A 17992-nucleotide genomic window follows, 5' to 3' on the forward strand; every position below is an offset into this window, starting at 1 on the left:
AACAGCAAAGATGTATTCTTCTCTCTCTTCTTGCAAGGTTTAGGCTACAATGATTTCTTGCAAACAATGGTTCAGGCTTGATGATGTCAGAGAAGCCTAACCTTCAAGTGTGAATAAGGAAACCCCCTACAGGGGGAGTGGGTGAATTATTTTTTGGGGGGCATTTAACAAAAATTTTGATGACTTGGCCTCTATGATAGGATGCTGGTTGGATTTGTGTATGATATGCAGTTGGTTGGATATGTGTATTTACTATTGGCATTGTGTATTCATTGATTGGTTATCATCAATAAAAATTGTTTGAACTAAAAATAACAATAAAAATACAAGATGGATAACGCCAGTGAATTTGTGCTACAAGTGGCAAAAATAAAGAAAATCTGAAAATAAAAAAAAAAGCAATTTGGGGAGGTGGAGACCTCAACCCCACCCCCAAAAACTCTGTAAAAGCTCCCATAGGAAATAATGGAGGTGTACTTACAGTCTTTGAAGTGCCTGCTTGCCAGCTCTTTATACTGCAGCTGAATGGAGGAAAATGATTTTCTGCCTCAAAACTGCTCCATAATGACCAAACCTTAAGATCTTCGGACTGCCAATCAAACAGATCCTGAATGTAACTTCCGCCCCCACAGAACCACGACTGGGTGCGGGAAATGCGCCCTGAAACCCAGAGGGACTTTTACTCAGGATGCATACAGCCTGTGCTTAAACCCCTGACAGGGTCATAGGGCAAGCGAATTCCAAGGGGAATGGACACCGAGTCTGAGAAGGGTGGCACACAGCAGGCTGGCACCACAGGTTTATCGAAGTTTCTCAATGAAGCAGCAGTCCAGCTCTGTGGAACTGCATCCTTTCCTCCAGCAGAGGACACCACATGGGGTCTGATGGCACTGAAGCCACCAAAAAAAAAAATATAACCCCACAAAGTGAAAAAAATAAGAACAAGATGCAGAGCAGAAGACTTCTACACAGATTGCTTGCAGAAATTGAAACTGCAGTAGGCTCTAAGTCTCTAAGGTAGGAGGAGCACATGCTCAAAAAAGTGCAATTCCCAGATAGCAGAAAGGGATTGAACATCTAGAGTATGAAATTCAGAAGGGACATAACAGAACCGGAGTTGGAGAGTCTTTGAATATCTATCTCCCCCAGTCTGAATGCCATCTCCTTGTCCAGCGGAACTGTAGGGAAAGTCTACGGTGGTGTTGACCACAGAAGGCGTTATTGCTAAGCCGTCAGAGGAGATCTCTCTTCTAGATTCCATCACCGCTGTGAGCCCAGTTGGTGAAGGTGTTCTTCCATCTTTGCCTCTGAGTGGGGTAACCCATAAAATGTTGATGCATATGGAAGCACAACTGGCTTATAAACACTTTTAAGTAAAATTGACTTAACAGAAAATGTGGAAACTGTTAAGAAAGATACAGTATTATAAATCCAACAAGTTAAGGAAGAGGTAAAAGTCGTCTGAGAAGCTACATCAACTTCGGTAAAGAATAATCTGGTAATTAAAACAAAAACTGGAATTTTTTTGAGAACTTTAATTGGCAGTTAAATCTGTACTTAATAAACTTTCCCAAGTTTGTGGAGCTTATGCCTGGAGATATTTTTAAGACATATTGGAAAGATTTTTTAAAATATTCACCTGATGAATTTCCATTGTTAAATATAATTTATTATGTACCCTCATCTTCAAAAAAAGTTCCAGAATATGCCAGCAAATAAGGAAGAAAATGGTGGTGTTTTTGAAGAAGAACAGAATATTCAAACATTAAAGAAAGTAATATCAGATTTAAATAATTAGACTTTCTTGTGAATTCTCAATGTGAGATACTGGAGAGATCAATACTAGCCCCCACTTTTACTAAGGTGCGCTATGCTTTTTAGCGCATGTTACAAATACGTGCTAAACGCTAACGTGCCCATTATAAGTCTATGGGCACGTTAGCATTTAGCACACGCTAAAATGCATAGTGCACCTTAGTAAAAGGAGCCCTATATCTTTGAGCAGTATTTGAACAATCTTTTGAGACAATATTTTAGGAAAGCAAAAGAACTTCTTTATGATCAGAAGATCTGGATCTTTCTCCATGTAATGAAAAAGACTCAGGAGAGAAGGAAAATGTTTATATCCTATAAACAACAAGTTAAAGATCTTGGGCCCCCTTTTATCTAGCCACATTTGGGTTGTTTTTTTTTATTGCTGGCCACTGTAGTAAAAGCTCTGATGCTCATAAAAAAACCCTTACACAGCTTGATAAAAGGGGGTATTGGTGTCTCCTTTTCCTTATTTTACCCCTGTAAATGTTTGATAAAATATTTAGGTGTTAAATATGTGTTTTCTGAACCAGATCAGTTGAAAGGTTTTTTGGACAAGAAGAGGATTACCATTATTGCAGAAAATAGTAATTGAGCAAGGATTTATCATGTTAATACTGTAGCCTTTTTCTTCTTAATTATGTTTATTTAAGTAACTCCAGTGCATTCTTTATTGCTGTAAGCCTAGCTTTAGTGCTATGCAAAACAGAAGAAATTATAAAAAAAATAAAATTACAGAACACATAGACTAACATAGTTTAATAGGACAGAGTCAGCATGCGTTCAGTCAAGGAAAGTTTTGCTTCATTTCTTTGAAGGCCTGAATAAATATGTGGATAAAAGTAAGCTCGCTGATGTAATGTATCTAGATTTTCAGAAAGCTTTTGACAAAATTTTCTCATGAGACTTCTGAGAAAATTTTAAAAAGTCATGGGATTGGAGACAATGTTTTGTTGTGGATTATGAATTGATTAATGGACAGAAAACAGATGCTAGAGTTAAAATGGCCATTTTTTTCTCAAAGGAGGAGGGTGAATAGTGGAGTGCCACAGGTATCTGTACTGAGACCGGTGCTATTTAACATATTTATAAATGATCTGGGAATCAGAATGACAAGCGAGGTGATTACATTTGCAGATGACACAAAACTATTCAAAGTTGTTAAAACACACGTAGACTATGAAAAATTGCAGGAAGACTGAGCATCCGAGAAAAATATTTATGTATCATTGTAGATAGTGCACTGAAATTTTCTGCCCAGTGGACGGTGGCAGTGATGAACAAAAAAGCACACAGTATGTTGGGAATCATTAGAAAAAGGATGTTAAACAATACCAAGATTATTATAATGCCTCTGTATTGCTCCATGGTGCAACCTCATCTTGAGTATTACGTTCAGTTCTAGTTGCTGTCTCTCAAAAATGATATAGCAAAAATAGGAAAGGTTCAAAGAGCAGCAACCAAAATGATGAAGGGATGATCTCCTCACACATGAGAATACGCTAAAGAAAGTCATGCTCTTTAGCTTGGAAAAGAAATGGCTGAGGAGGGAAATGATTGAGGTCTACAAAATTCTGAGTAGTGTAGAACAGGAAAAATGAATCAACTTAATACTCTTTCTTTTTTCTTTTTTTTTATAAATCTTTATTCATTTTTAAAACTCACGAGTGTAACATAAAATACAATCATTTTATACTTTAACATCACTTAATATATCATCAAATTCGAACTCACCAAATATTCCCTCTCTCTTATACCCAACAATTATTCCTAAGCAAAAGAAATCATGAAATATTCCTACCCCACCCTGGACGTGTATGAACGAAAGGGAAAAAAGTAATATGTATTCATTGCAGTAATTTCAATCTTTACAGTATAATAATAATAATAATAATAACAGTTTATATACCACAGGACTGTGAAGTTCTATGCTGTTTACAATGATTAGAAATGTTACAGATTGAATGAATAAACAAAGTACAGACTTAGTGATTGATAGTTCTTGCAATCGTTTGTTGAGGACTAAGATTGAATAGGTTGGTTTCCTAAGTATTTCAGAAACAGATGTGTTTTTAGGCGTTTCCTGAATTCTCCATAGGTAGTAGGCACGAGTAATTGTTCAAGGTCTTTACCCCATAACGCTGCTTGATGTGCGAGAAGATGTTGGTGATGACTTTTAAATTTACAACCTCTAACCGGTGGAGAAACAAAGTTCGGATGTGAGCTTCGCTTGTGTCTGTTGGTTGTGAAAGAGAAAAGGTCTGTTATGTATTTAGGGACTAAGCCATAGAGTACCTTGAAGCAAAAACAACTAAACTTGAATTTCACACGTACCTCCATCAGCAGCCAGTGTAAAAGTCGATAGGACTTACATGACTTACATGATCAAACTTCTTCAGTCCACAAAGTAGTCTCACTGCTGCATTTTGAACTAGTTGCAATCGCCGCATGTACTTCTGGGGGAGTGCCAAGTAGGCAATGTTACAGTAATCGAATTGACTCAGTATAAGGGATTGTACTAGAATTCAAAATGATGAGGCATCGAAGTAAGCTCTGATGGACCGAAGCTTCCAGAGGGTGAGAAAGATTTTTCTGATCAAGGAGTCTACTTGGTCTTTCATGGTCAGGTTGTGGTCCAGTGTTACTCCCAATATCTTCATATTGGGTTGAATGGGATAACTAAGGTTATTAATGCACATTGGTGCTTTAGTGTCGAGTGGGTATGGCGATGCTATGAAAAATTTTGTTTACTCTGAGTTTAGTTTTAGTCTGAATTCAGTCATCCATTGCTCCATCTGATTTAGTACTTCTGTTGCTTTGGGGGTGACTTCCGAGACAGAGTTGGTGAATAGGATAATTATCGTGAAGTCGTCAGTGTAGCTAAATAGTTTTATCCCTAGCTGGGACAGTTGTGCACCCAATGAGGACATGTAAACATTGAAGAGCAAAGGGGATAGCGGTGATCCTTGTGGCACGCCAGATGGATTGCTCCATGTATCTGAGAGATCGTGATTAAAACGGACTTGCTAGGTGCGTGATATAAGGAAACCTCGAAACCAGTTCAGTACTTCTCCTCTGATTCTGATTGCGTCTAGGCATTGTAACAGTTTTCCATGGTCCACCAAATCAAAGGCAGAACTCATGTCAAATTGAATGATTAGGGCGTTGAGGCCCTTACTGAACAAGTAATGCAAATTGTCCAAAATGGCCACAATTACTGTTTCAGTGTTAAATAGAGGCCTAAAACCAGATTGAGTTTCGTGCAGAAGAGAGAATTGGTCGAGATATTCCATTAGTTGGGTGTGTACCAATCCTTCCATGATTTTTACCATAAATGGAATAGATGCTATTGGTCTATAGTTGGTTATTGATGTTGCTGATTCTTTATAATATTTTGGGATTGGGGTTATTATAATATGACCATTGTTGGTGAAGAATTTTCCATTGTTTAGGTTATTGGTTAGATAATTCAATAGGGATAATTTAAAGCCTAGTGGAGCTGCTTTCATAATCTCTTGGGGACATGAGTCCAGGACACAGTATGATGTAGAGCATTTGATGTAGTTATTCCAATCTGAGTTGTGGAAGGAACTCCGGATCATGTCCGCTGGTATTTCATTTCTTGGTATGTCAACTGATTGATGTTCATATGCAGCAATTAACGAGTAGTTATTTCTCAGGTTTTGGATTTTGTGTTGAAATGTTGTGCTAGTTTGTTTGCTGAGGATAGTTTGGTATTATGCATTGGTTGAGTGTGGCGTGTGGTGTCGAATAAATTTGTAACTATGTTGAACAGCTCTTTTGTGTTGCATCCTTTTGAGCTAGTATTAGATGAATTAATTTTGGACGAGTAAAAAGTTTTACGTTTTTCTTTTATCTGTTGTTTGTAAAGTTTTATGTTGGATCTCCAGATGTTTCGGTCTGATAGGTCTTGTTAATGGCTCCCAAATAACCTTTCAAAAAGTAAAGAGACTAAGATACTAAGTAAAGATACTACAAATAGGAGAAAATATTTTTTTTCACTCAACACATAGGGCTCCTTTTTCAAAGGTGTGCTAGGGCCTCAAAGCGCAGAATAGCGCGCGCTAAATTGTCCTGCGCGCTAACCGCTACCGCCTCCTTTTGAGCAGGCGGTAGATTTTCGGCTAGCATGTGCTATAGTGCGCACTAATCCAGTGCGTGCGCTAAAACCGCTAGCACACCTTCGTAAAAGGAGCCCATAGTTAACCTCTGGAACTTGTTGCCAGAGACGTGGTAACAGCAGTTAGCATATCTGAGTTTGAAAAAAGGTTTGGACAAGTTCCTGGAGAAAAAGTCCATAATGTGCTATTGAGATAGACATGGGGAAAGCCAGTGCTTACCCTGGGATTGGTAGCACGGAACATTGATACTATTTGGGCTTCTGCCAGGTACTGTGATTAGATAGGCCACTGTTGAAAGCAGGATACTGGGCTAGATGCACTATTGCTCTGGCCCAGTATGGCTATTCTTATGTTAAGACAAAAGCTCCTGCTGCTAAAGACTCAAGAGGTCAAAGGAATAGAAAAATATTCTGAAAAATGAGTTAACTTTATGTGACACTCCTAATACCATTTAATATTCATTAATTACTATAAGGTGCACATGTTATTTATATAAGAAACACATAATCATTTAATGCAAACTCAAACACAAGTTGTGTGCTATCCCTTTTAAAGTCAAGGATTTTGCTTTCAGTTATGTGTAAGAAAGTAGAAAAATGGAGCAGCTTCAGCAGTTTCTTTAGTTCAGGAATCAGTATGTATGATTGCTCTCTCCACTGATGCACCTCCAAAGCTCATATTTAGTTCCAATAATATAAAATATCTATATCTGCCTATATATCTATAGTTATGTGTGTTTTATTTTATACCTGAAGGATGTTGTAACATTTTCTTTGATATTATTCTTCTCAGCAGGAGATGCTCCAAGTGACAGAACTGTATTTCCTGGCAGGGTAACTTGTTTCAGAATGGATGCTAAAAATAAGAAATAGGACACAAAAGAAAACAAAATTTCCTGAGCACTGTTTATTCTGTACAGTTCCTAATCAGTGTTCTCCCTAGCGTGTTTTAGCCGGGCGCTCTGACCTGCTGTCTTCCTCCAATGACATGATGCTTCAGTCATCACAGGAGTAATAGTTTCTCCCTTGTCTAATTTTGTTTTGTTACACGCCACAAAGCGCGCAGCTGTCAGATGGGAGGAAGGGGGAAACGCAAGGCAGGGGGCTGCCCTAATGTCCTAGTCTAGCCACTGGCATGCAGAGGCCCGTAACCTGAAAGTTCATTCCTCGCTCGTACTCCTTCTTCCCCGTCACTAGCCATACTTGCGCTCACTCTGTGTTTTTGCGGCCTGTGACTTTTGGGCTGGTCTTGCGAGATAGCGAGACTTTGAGAACGACTCGAGAAGGGTAGGGGAAGGAGTAGAGCTCCGCAGCGTGCATGGTTTCAAATTCCTAGCAAGAGGTGGGTGATGCTGGATGGTGGCGAGGTTCAGGGCGAAGTGAGGTGAGTGTCCTAACTGACTGGGGAGCCGGCGAGGGACAAAATATGCAGTAACTCCAGGTTTTGTGCATTTTATTTTTGACTCAAGCCTCTTTAGTGTTGTAATAGGCAGTGGCGTACCAAGGCGGGAGGGGGGCAGTCCGCTCTGGGTGCACGCCTTAAGAGGGTGTAAATCCAGCTCACTGGATCTGGAACAGCCCTCCCTGCTCTGCCGCTTTCCAGAACTAGCAGCAGCGGCAGTAAACTGTAAACTGAGTCATCGTGGGACCTTTTAGCACCTTCCTACAGCTGCTAGTCCACCCCCCTCAGTCGTCACTTCCTTGTTGGAGCAGAGCTGGAAGCTGCAAAGTCCCGTAATGTCTACCGTACATTTAAGTTTACATCACCGTGTGTCACTTTTCTCCTCAGTGTGCCCTTTCTCTTAGGTTTTGATCTTTTTTGTGCTTTTTCCTGAGCCTTCTTTCCCCTCTGTTTGCTTCCATTTTTTTTAGCTGCCCTTAAATAGTTTTTGGCTCTATCCGATGTGTACAAAGTGGTAGCTGTCCTGTCCTCCAGTCTTTCAATTTCTTTTTCAAGATTTCATGTTTGTCACTTATGTTTTTACCAACGTGTCTTAAGCACTTTTTCATCCTATGCAACCTGGTTTAGTTCTGATGGAATGTTTACCATTACACTTTTCTTCCCACAGACATTCTCTCTCATCTCATATATGGTCATGTACCATGGCTTTTACTTTCATTACTGTTAAATCACCAATTGATTATTAAGAGATTGTATGTTTATTATGCTTAATACAAGGAAAGCACGTTCAATATGTTTTAACAGGACAGCTCCTCGCGCTATCCACTCCTGCATCGGAAGCCTCTCTGACGTCACAACATCAGAGAGGCTTCAGATGCAGGCGCGGATCTCGTGAGGAGCCGCCACCCGCGGCTTTGAACGAAACGATCAGCTGAGCCGGCCAGACACGCTGCTGCTCCACAATGAAGAGAATGGAAGGGGAGGGGAAAGAGAAATACTTCTGCTGCATAGGAAGGGGAATGCTGCTTCTGTTGCTGCTGCACCCAATTGGGGGAAGGAAGGAAGGATAAGGAAGACAAGGGAGAGGAGAGGAACAAGAGAAGCCAAGTTCATGGGAGGGAGGGAAGGAAAGGAGATATCAGTCCATGGAGGGGGAGGGAGAGATGCCAGGGCATGGGGGAAGGGAAGGAGACAGATGCCAGATCAGGGGAAAGGAAGGAGGGAGGGAGAGAAAGGAAGGAAAGAGATGCCAGACCATGGAAATAGGACGGAAGAAGAGAGAGATAGGAAGGGAAGGGAAGACATGGAAACATAGATTTTTAAAAGAAAGCAGAAAAATTGAACATTAAGTTAATGTCAAAGATGGATGCAAGGCAGAAAGTGAAGACGGAGAGAAAAACAGTCAAAGGACAAGAAGGCCCTGGAAACATAGTTGAAAGCACAGAAAAATAAAGTCACCAGAAAACAAAGGTAGAGAAAATGATTTTATTTTCAATATAGTGATTGAAATGTGTCAGTTTTGAGAAAGAAAAGATATTAAACTTTAAATGTGAGGGCTGCAGAAAAAATAGTTAATGTCTTATTAAAGATATGACAATTTTGCATAAGGTAAAACTCTTTATAGTTTATATATCTTTCCTTTTAACTGTTAAAGGAAAGTTTTATAAACTATAAAGAGTTTTACCTCATGCAAAATTGTCATATCTTTAATAAGGCATTAACCATTTTTTCTGCGGCCCTCCAAGTACCTACAAATCCAAAATGTGGCTCCACAAAGGGTTTGAGTTTGAGACCAGCTCAGAATGGGTTACAGTTTATATTCAGTGTTACAATATAGGCTTTACATGTGAGATGGGGTAAATGGGCTACTTAAAAACTACTCCAAACCACCTAAGTAGTACATTGATTGTGGAGTGTATGAGAGTTTTGCATGGAGGGTCGTGCTGGATTGCCTATAATGCAGGAAGTATTACACCCCTGACACAGCAAGAGCGAAACGGAGATTTCCCCGTCAGGTGGGTCAACTGGCTACAAAGTCCGGGCAGTAGTGCTTGACTGTGAGCACGATTCGAAACAGCTGGGACTTCATTGGCAGCTAAGTCTTTTTGTGCTTTCTTTGCTCAAGTTGCAATGTTTGACTGTTTCACTGGAGTACAGACTTTTTTCACACAATGAATTTGTGACGTGCTTTTTGTGAGGTGTTTTTTTGGGGGGGGCTGCTATTGTGCCTTATTTTTTCTACCACTGAATATTTACCACACTTGAGACACAAAAGTGGAGTTTTTTGCCATATGAAGCTTAATGGAGGCTTTTTCTCCACTTTTTTTCTATCTCTTTTCTTTCAGATTATGGTTGAATGAGTGGTAATTGTGTGGCCTTGCAGTGTCCCAAAGACCCCTGGTTGTTCCATTTAGGGCACATTTAGAGGTGGTTGCTACTTAAAAACTGCCCAATCACCTTTCTTTGTGGTTGTTAGGACGCTAGCTCTGGACAGAGACAGAAAAGGACCTCGAGAAGGGGCGGTAAAACAGACTTGAACCAAATGGGAGGGGGAAGACAAGGAAGATGCTAGACTAGAAGGGACAGATAGGGGAAACATCCTGAACTGAGGGGAAAGAGATGCCAGGTCCTGGGGAGGGGGGAAGACAAAAAGAGTGAGAGAGACAGAAAGACCTGGGAGGACTTGAAATGTTAACAGAAGGAAGATAGAGGGAGAAACCTGAAACAAAGGGGAGGCAGAAGAGAGGGGGAGATGTTAGACTTGGGGGTATATAGAGGGGAGAGAGAAAAAGACTGCAGAGAGATGGAAAGATTCTTGGCCAGGGAGGGAGGAAGGAAGAAGAGAGAGAGAGGTAGAGAAAGACCTGGAAAAAAGGAGAACAAATGCTAGACCTCGGGAGGTGGGGGGGGTAAGGGTTGTAAACAGAAGAAAAAGAGAGAGAGGGGGCCTGGACCAAAGGAGAAAGATAGGATGCAGATGCTGGACTATGGGAGGTGCAGATAGAAGAGACAGAGGGGGAGAGACCCTGAGGAAGAACAGAGAGATTCAAGATCATAACAGAGGAGGGAGAGAGGGGGAAATATGTTGCCAATAGGGGTTGAGAAGAGAGGAAGAAAAGTTGGACTCATGGAGGGGCAGAGAGAGATGTTGGTTGGGGAAGGGAATGAGGTCTGGAGGAGAAGAAGCATGTAGGAGGCAGAAAGAAAAAAAAAATACTGGATGCAGTCAGAAGGAAATCCAACTAGAAACTAATTAAATCACCTGACTATAAAGTAGGAAAAATGATTTTATTTTCAATTTAGTGATCAAAATGTGTCAGTTTTGAGAATTTATAATTTGCTATCTATATTTTGCACTATATTTGTCTGTTTTTCTATAGTTGTTACTGAGGTTACAATGCATATTTTACAGTCATCTGCCTTGACCTCTTTGAAAAATAAAACAAATATGAATGATAATTAACACTTTCTCTGCATATAATGTGCTTTGTGGTTTTTTAAAAAAAATTTTGTGGTTACCATTATGAATTAATAAGATATTGTGTGTACATGAAAAATTAATAGAATAAATTGCATTACAATTAGTACTATTATAATGGGGGTGGGGTTAAGCTTGGGCTGGGGTACTTGGTTGGTATTTGTTAGACTTAGGGAGTACTTGGCTTGAAGAAGTTGAGAAACACTGGTCTAGGTGACTATGGAGTTCACTCAGTAAAGACCCCCTTTACAAAGCCACAGTAGCGATTCTCCCATGGCAAATGCACCAAAGTCCGTCCAATTCCTATGGGCTTCAGTGCATTTGCTGTGGCAGAATTGCTATTGCAGCTTTGTATAAGGAGCCCTAAGGCAGGAACTACTGTCTCTGTGCTATGTCTTAAACAAAAACCAGATTACTGAGGATGCAAAGCATTAACTGATTCAACATGAGTTTGAAGTTGGTTGAATATCACTCTCTCAAGTATGGTAGTTTTGAAAGAAATGGAAGGTTTGATACTGGCCAGTAGTTATTCGGAATAAGAGGATCCACATTACTTTTTTTTTTTTTTCAAGGGTGGCTTAAATGCTTCTGGAACACTGCCTAAGTGTCAAACCTTAAAAAATAGTCATATTGAGCATTGAAAAATAATTAATAACAATGAACTAATAAAAATATTGCACATTTAATTTTCCCCACTACCAAATTTCTCCATCCTGCCCCACCCGGCTACTTTTTCATGCCACCTGGCTAGAAAAAATTTCTGGGGAGAACACTGCTAATACATAAAAACCTGCGACATCTTGGGGCAATGATCATCTCTCCCCATCCCTTCAATAGCATCTGTCTGCCTTCAATACTTCAGGGAACTAGGGACACATTAGAACAATAATTAGGGAGGGTAACAAACGGCAACTCAGTAATAATGGATGATTTCAACTACCCTGATATTGACTGGGTAAATGTATTATCGGGGCATGCTATGGAGATAAAATTCCTTGATGAAATCAAGGATTGATTTATGGAGCAGCTGGCTCAGGAACCAACAAGAGGTGAAGCAATTCTAGATCTAGTTCTTGGTGGAGCACATGAATTGATGAGGGAGGTAATAGTGCTAGGACCATTTGATAACAGTGATTATAACATGATCAGATTTGATATAATCCCTGGAATAAATTTACACAGTAAATCTAATACAACAGCACTTAACTTTAAAAAAGGAGACTATGATAACATGAACCATGGAAGTGTCTAAAAGCCAATAGGTCCCAACATGAAAGTTAGTCCAGAAAGTGGGTTGCTCAGCAGCTCTCAGCCCTTTCAACTAATAGCAAGGGAGAAGCCACAAAGAGGGCTCAGTATTTGAGCTTGGGGAAGAAAGCCTGCCCCCCAACTCAAATATGCTTCCTTGGGCCCAGTGAAAAATTCTGTACAGAAGGGAATTCTACACTAAATCTGCCATATGCAGTTATACAAAATTCACCCAGAAATTAACACAGCTGAAGTCAGATAGTAAATGCCAGTCTTCACGTACCACAAAAAGGCCTGGCTTTCAGGGTTTCCCTACTAAATATTCATACCACATATCAGCATGAACTGGAGAAAGAACTAAGCTCATGTGCAGGTGGGCTTGGATTTTTTTAAAATTAAATATTTACTTGACCACCAAGCACATCATCCAAAGCATACACAGGAGTTTGCATACACAGGAGTTTCGTCAGCCGTAAATCTGAAGTCATTATGCCACTGTATAGATCCATGGTGAGACCACACCTGGAGTACTGTGTGCAATTCTGGAGGCCCCATTACCGCAAGGATGTGCTGAGACTGGAATCGGTCCAGAGAATGGCCACCAGGATGGTCTCAGGACTCAAGGAGCTCCCGTACGAGGAGCGGTTAGGGAAATTGCAGCTCTACTCACTCGAGGAACGTCGAGATAGGGGAGATATGATAGAGACATTCAAGTATCTCACGGGCCACATCGAGGTGGAAGAAGACATCTTCTTCTTCAAGGGTCCCGCGGCAACAAGGGGGCATTCGTGGAAAATCAAGGGCGGGAAACTGCACAGTGACACTAGGAAGTTCTTCTTCACTGAAAGGGTGGTTGATCGCTGGAATAGTCTTCCACTTCAGGTTATTGAGGCCATCAGAATGCCAGATTTTAAGGCCAGATGGGATAGACATGTGGGATCTATCCGCAAAGATAGATAGGGAGGGTCACTGGAGTGGGCAGACTTGATGGGCCGTGGCCCTTATCTGCCGTCTATTTCTATGTTTCTATGTATTATTACAAAACCTCAAACTCTAGTATTTATTTATTTATTCATTCAGTTTTATATACCTTTCTCCCAAGGGAGCTCAGAACGATTTACATGGATTTATTCAGGTTCTCAAGCATTTTTCCCTGTCTCACAATCTTTCTAATGTACCTGGGGCAATTAAGTGACTTGCCTAGGGTCACAAGGACAGGAGCAGCCTGGGTTTGAACCCACAACCCCAGGGTGCTGAGGTTGTAGCTTTAACCACTGCGCCACACACTCTCTTGGCTATTTTGAAAACAGGACAAGTCTGCAACATCCAAGGACCAGAGCTCACTATCCCCATCTTCAACTACAAGCAGGGAAAAAGTTTCTATTTCTCCATTTAAAAAAAAAAACACCCTGATTTTCTAACAAGGCTGCTGAAATCTGTTTGGGTTAACGCTTCTTTGAATCAACAGGATGTTTTCATTGCTGGACTACATAGATAAGGGTCAAGAAGACTAAGAACTGAATTTTAACTGGGCAGCAGTAAACAGAGCTAGCTCAAGAGATTGTAGCCTCCAGGGCCAAATTTTTGCATAAGCCAAGAATACGCTCTCATCATTATGAAAGGTAAGTCAGTGAGGCTGACTTTCAACAACCTTGAGCGTTGGTGCTTTGAGCCAGTGACTTGCCTATTTTATGCCTTAAGCCAGCCCTAACTGTTGAAATTACACCTGGCCAGCTTTAAAATAGCCGCATGTGTATATTTTAAGAAAAGCAACTGCTGAAACCTTGTTTTAGAGAAGAAAATGGAGACAAAGCTGGACAATGAATTCAGTAATGCAAACTGAATTCATTGTCCACTTCTCTGAATAAATGATTCTAACCCAAAAATCTATCCCCCTCGTTCTATAACTTGGTGCCTACCCAATTTATGGAATGCTGGCACTTGTGTGTGTCAGAGGCACCAATTGGCATGGATGCACATGTTCCCCCATATTCTGTATATTGTGTCCAAATTTGGGTGTGTTCTTGAGATGCGCATGGAACTTAATTGGCCAATGAGCTGTGTTAACCCTCAATAATTTAATGCTAACAACCAAATATTGATTTTACTGGCACCAATTAGGATTTGGACATGCATCTGGTTGTAAGCTTTAACACTAAGGGGGTATTTTATAAAAGCCAAGGCAACAATGCTGAAGGGGAAAATGCACTGAAGCCCACAGGAATTGAATGGGCTTCAGTGCGTTTAGTACCGCAGCCTCACAACTGCGGATTTGTAAAAGGGGCCCTAAATCCCATAGTATGCAACCCAAATGGGGATATGGCCATAAGAGTGTATACATGGGCACAGCAGTAGCACATGTTGCATGGTGCACTTAGGGATGCCAACATACACCAGACACTGACTTTTCACAAGTGGATGCACTTAAACTCTGGCACATCAAAGTGACTTTACGATAGTATTTTATAATGGCCTAAGCATGCCCAAGTGCCATTATAGAATAGGCAATAAGCCCCCCCTTTGTTGTGCCATCTTGATGCCAAGTTATAGAATTGCCCCTTAGTTGCATACAACAGTGTGTTTCACTCCTAGCCCCAACCCACCAAAGCACAGGTGAATGTCACTCCTCCTACCTGCTGGGAATTGCTTGGCTTGAATTATTGTGTTCAAGAGCATTCTGCTTTCTCCCGGCTTACTGACGATCAGGGTGGTGGTCGGAGGAAGACCAACCACTTGCTTTCCAACTACTCCTGCAGGCTGCTGAATCACCTACAGACATTGTATCCCATATAGTATGAATAGAAGCAGACTCTGGATGGAAACAACTTCCATCAATCAGAAATGCTTGAAGTATGCACACAGAGCTTCCTGCAACCACCCATGAGTCCCGAGATTTTAAAAGGACTTTTCATCCAGTATGACAAGAAAACCCAGCAGTGTGTTTAGATTTATATATACCAGTAAAGAAGCATGAAAAGAAGCATAAAGGGCCTTGTGCTTCTGAAGAACCAAATTTCTATTTTGTGATGGACTCGATACAGGCCGTGTTTCGGCATACTTACCTGCGTCAGGAGTTGTTCAATACAATCCTCATGAGAAATCAATAAAAATAAAAAAACCAGCCTTTATCCTGGTTTCATTTGCCTAGTTGTTTTTTATTTTTAGAAATTTGGTTGTTTGGAACTTGAAGGACCTTTGTACTTCTTTTCATGCCTCTTGCAGGTCTGTATTCGAATCCCTCTCTCTTTTGGATTGATGGATTTATATATACCATCATACCCTTGCCCAAATCATTATAATGCTGTGACTTACAAATGCATTTATTTATTTACATTTGTTCTAATGCAGTTCACTCAGGTTCTCTTGACATCACTGCCATGTACAAACCAAAGACTTTAGAGCTGAGGAAGATTTTAGACCATGATAACAGTTACAAAGTACACATTGGTGTAAGGGCAGATCACATCAAAATAATATAAACTGTAATAATCATATTTATTGACGACACAAACATATCCCATCTTTGGGTCATATGGATCATATTTTTTCCTGCATCATTAAAACAGTTTCCCTGAATGCCAAATAAAAAAAGGCCATTTTATCAGCAATTAACCTTCTTGGTTGCACTTTTCAATCTCTCGCAAACAACAAATGTACATCCTATATTTTCTCCTCTATAGTTAAAACAAAATTCTCATAAAGACAAGCTAAATTAAACAAACTATATAAATTTCTATGTAGTTGTATCTTCAGAGTGCATCAAATAGGTTCTTTGCCATGCTTAAGAATTAGCACTTAGATATTCATTGATCCACGTGGTAAAGAACCTGTTTGATGCACTGTGAAGATCAGGAGCAGGTACCTTAACATCTCACCTTGAGCTGGAAAGATGAAGAGTTAAATTCTAAATCCATACCCAAACTGAATCCAAACCTAAAAATGCTGTGTTCTAAAAAGGTGAACAACAGGAAACACAATGAAAAGATGACAATGAGACACACCAGATTTAGATGCTCCCTTAAGATTTAGATGGTCAGTTCTGGTCACCATATTTCAAAAAAAGATATAGCAGAATTAGAAAAGGTTCAAAGAAGAGTGACCAAGATGATAAAAGGGATGAACTCCTATCGTATAAGGAACGACTAAAGAGGTTAAGACTCTTCAGCTTGGAAAAGAGATGGCTGAGGGGAGATATGATTGAAGTCTGCAAAATCATGAATAGTTTAGAACAGGTACAAGTGAACTGATTTTTTTACTCCACCAATAATTACAAAGACTAGGGGCTCCTTTTACTAAGCCGCGTTAGGGCATTAACGCGCTAAATTGTCGCAAACGCTAGACACTAACGCCAGCATTGAGCTGGCGTTAGTTCTAGCCATGTAGCGTGCTAAAATTTATTTATTTAATGTAATGTAATTTATTTCTTATATACCGCTACATCCGTTAGGTTCTAAGCGATTTATAGAAAATATACATTAAGATTAGAAATAAGAAAGGTACTTGAAAAATTCCCTTACTGTCCCGAAGGCTCACAATCTAACTAAAGTACCTGGAGGGTAATAGAGAAGTGAAAAGTAGAAAAACGCTAACGCAGCTTAGTAAAAGGAGCCCTAGGTGACACTCGAAGTTACAGGTAAATACTTGTAAAGCCAATAGGAGGAAATAATCTTTTCATTCAGAGAATATATAAGTTCTGGAATGCGTTGCCAAAAGATGTGGAAAAGTCCATAGTCTGCTACTGAGACAGACATGAGGAAAGCCAATGCTTGCCCTGGGATTGGTAGCATGGAATGTTGCTACTAGTTGGGGTTTTGCCAGCTACTTGTATGTAGGGATGGAGATCTGATAAGTTCTGATCCAGGGCATCAGAACACTGGCGGGGTCCGCACTGGCGGGGTTCTGAGCGCAGGCCAGGTCGGCACACCGACCTAGGCCCTGTGTGTGGATCCAGGCCTGGGTTTGGTTCTGAGGCCCTGTTTCTCATTTCCTCTCCCTCTCCCTCCTGCCACATATACATTCTAAGCAAGGACAAGGGTTGCACCTTGAGCAGAAGGCTGAGGCATCCCTGACTCTGGCCACATATTAACCTGACATACATTTACCCTTTTTCTCTTATCTTGTTTAAGCATCCCTTATATGGGCAACAATCAGACTTTGCCTGAGCAGGCATTGACTTAAGAGCTTAAGGAGTATGCATTATAACCTTTGGACTGTCACATGCTATAATAAGATTTGAGACAAATCAGAAATGTACACATTGGAATTCACTTTATTGTAACTGTTATTATGTATTCATATGTCACGTGAGATAGTAGCTTTGAGACATATGATATAGATAAACAATGGTTTAATCCTCACTGTAAATGCATTATGAAATTATAACCTTGTAGAGCATTAACTAAGTAATTAATGGAGATATGATTCTCAATAAAAAGAGGGAGACACCATTCATTTGGAGCGTCTCCTCTCTAATCTAATCTAAACCTTAGGTTTGTATACCGCATCATCTCTACATTCGTAAAGCTCGACACGGTTAACAAGAGTTAGGGTAGAAAGGAACTCCAGTGGAGGGAAGAGGCAAAATGAAGAGAAAATTTAGAAGACTAGAACTCTCGACTCTAAGATTGCATGTATGTTTATTGTGGAGCATTCCTACACTTGTAACCTGGACTAGCCACTGTAGAAATAGGATACTGGGCTAGATGGACCAATGGTCTGACCCAGTATGACTAGTCTTATGTTCTTATGCAGATAGGATGATTTATTGGAAAAACATACTAGTGTTTCATTGTCACCATTTCGTCATGTGTTTCTTAATGACCATCCTCCTTTTTTGACTCTTTGTTGGATTGTGCGCTCTAAAAGGGCTCACAATTTTCAGCTAGACAAGTTTTCTTAAAATAAGCTTCTG

At 40.3% G+C, this 17992-nt stretch overlaps 1 protein-coding gene across 7 annotated transcripts in view; it reads right to left on the minus strand.

The window, feature by feature from the left end:
* The window catches only part of TAF4B (TATA-box binding protein associated factor 4b), a 152872-nt gene that overhangs the window by 97336 nt on the left and 37544 nt on the right, over positions 1 to 17992 (minus strand). For all 7 annotated transcript variants that reach the window (XM_033929769.1, XM_033929770.1, XM_033929771.1 and 4 more), the window contains 2 exons: positions 14715 to 14850; positions 6704 to 6809 (listed from right to left, as the gene is read on the minus strand). In XM_033929769.1, the coding sequence (XP_033785660.1) occupies positions 6704 to 6809; positions 14715 to 14850 (242 nt within the window). The remainder of the gene's footprint in view (positions 1 to 6703; positions 6810 to 14714; positions 14851 to 17992) is intronic.

The sequence above is a fragment of the Geotrypetes seraphini genome, chromosome 2 (assembly GCF_902459505.1).
Source record: "Geotrypetes seraphini chromosome 2, aGeoSer1.1, whole genome shotgun sequence".
Taxonomy (NCBI): Eukaryota; Metazoa; Chordata; class Amphibia; order Gymnophiona; family Dermophiidae; genus Geotrypetes; species Geotrypetes seraphini.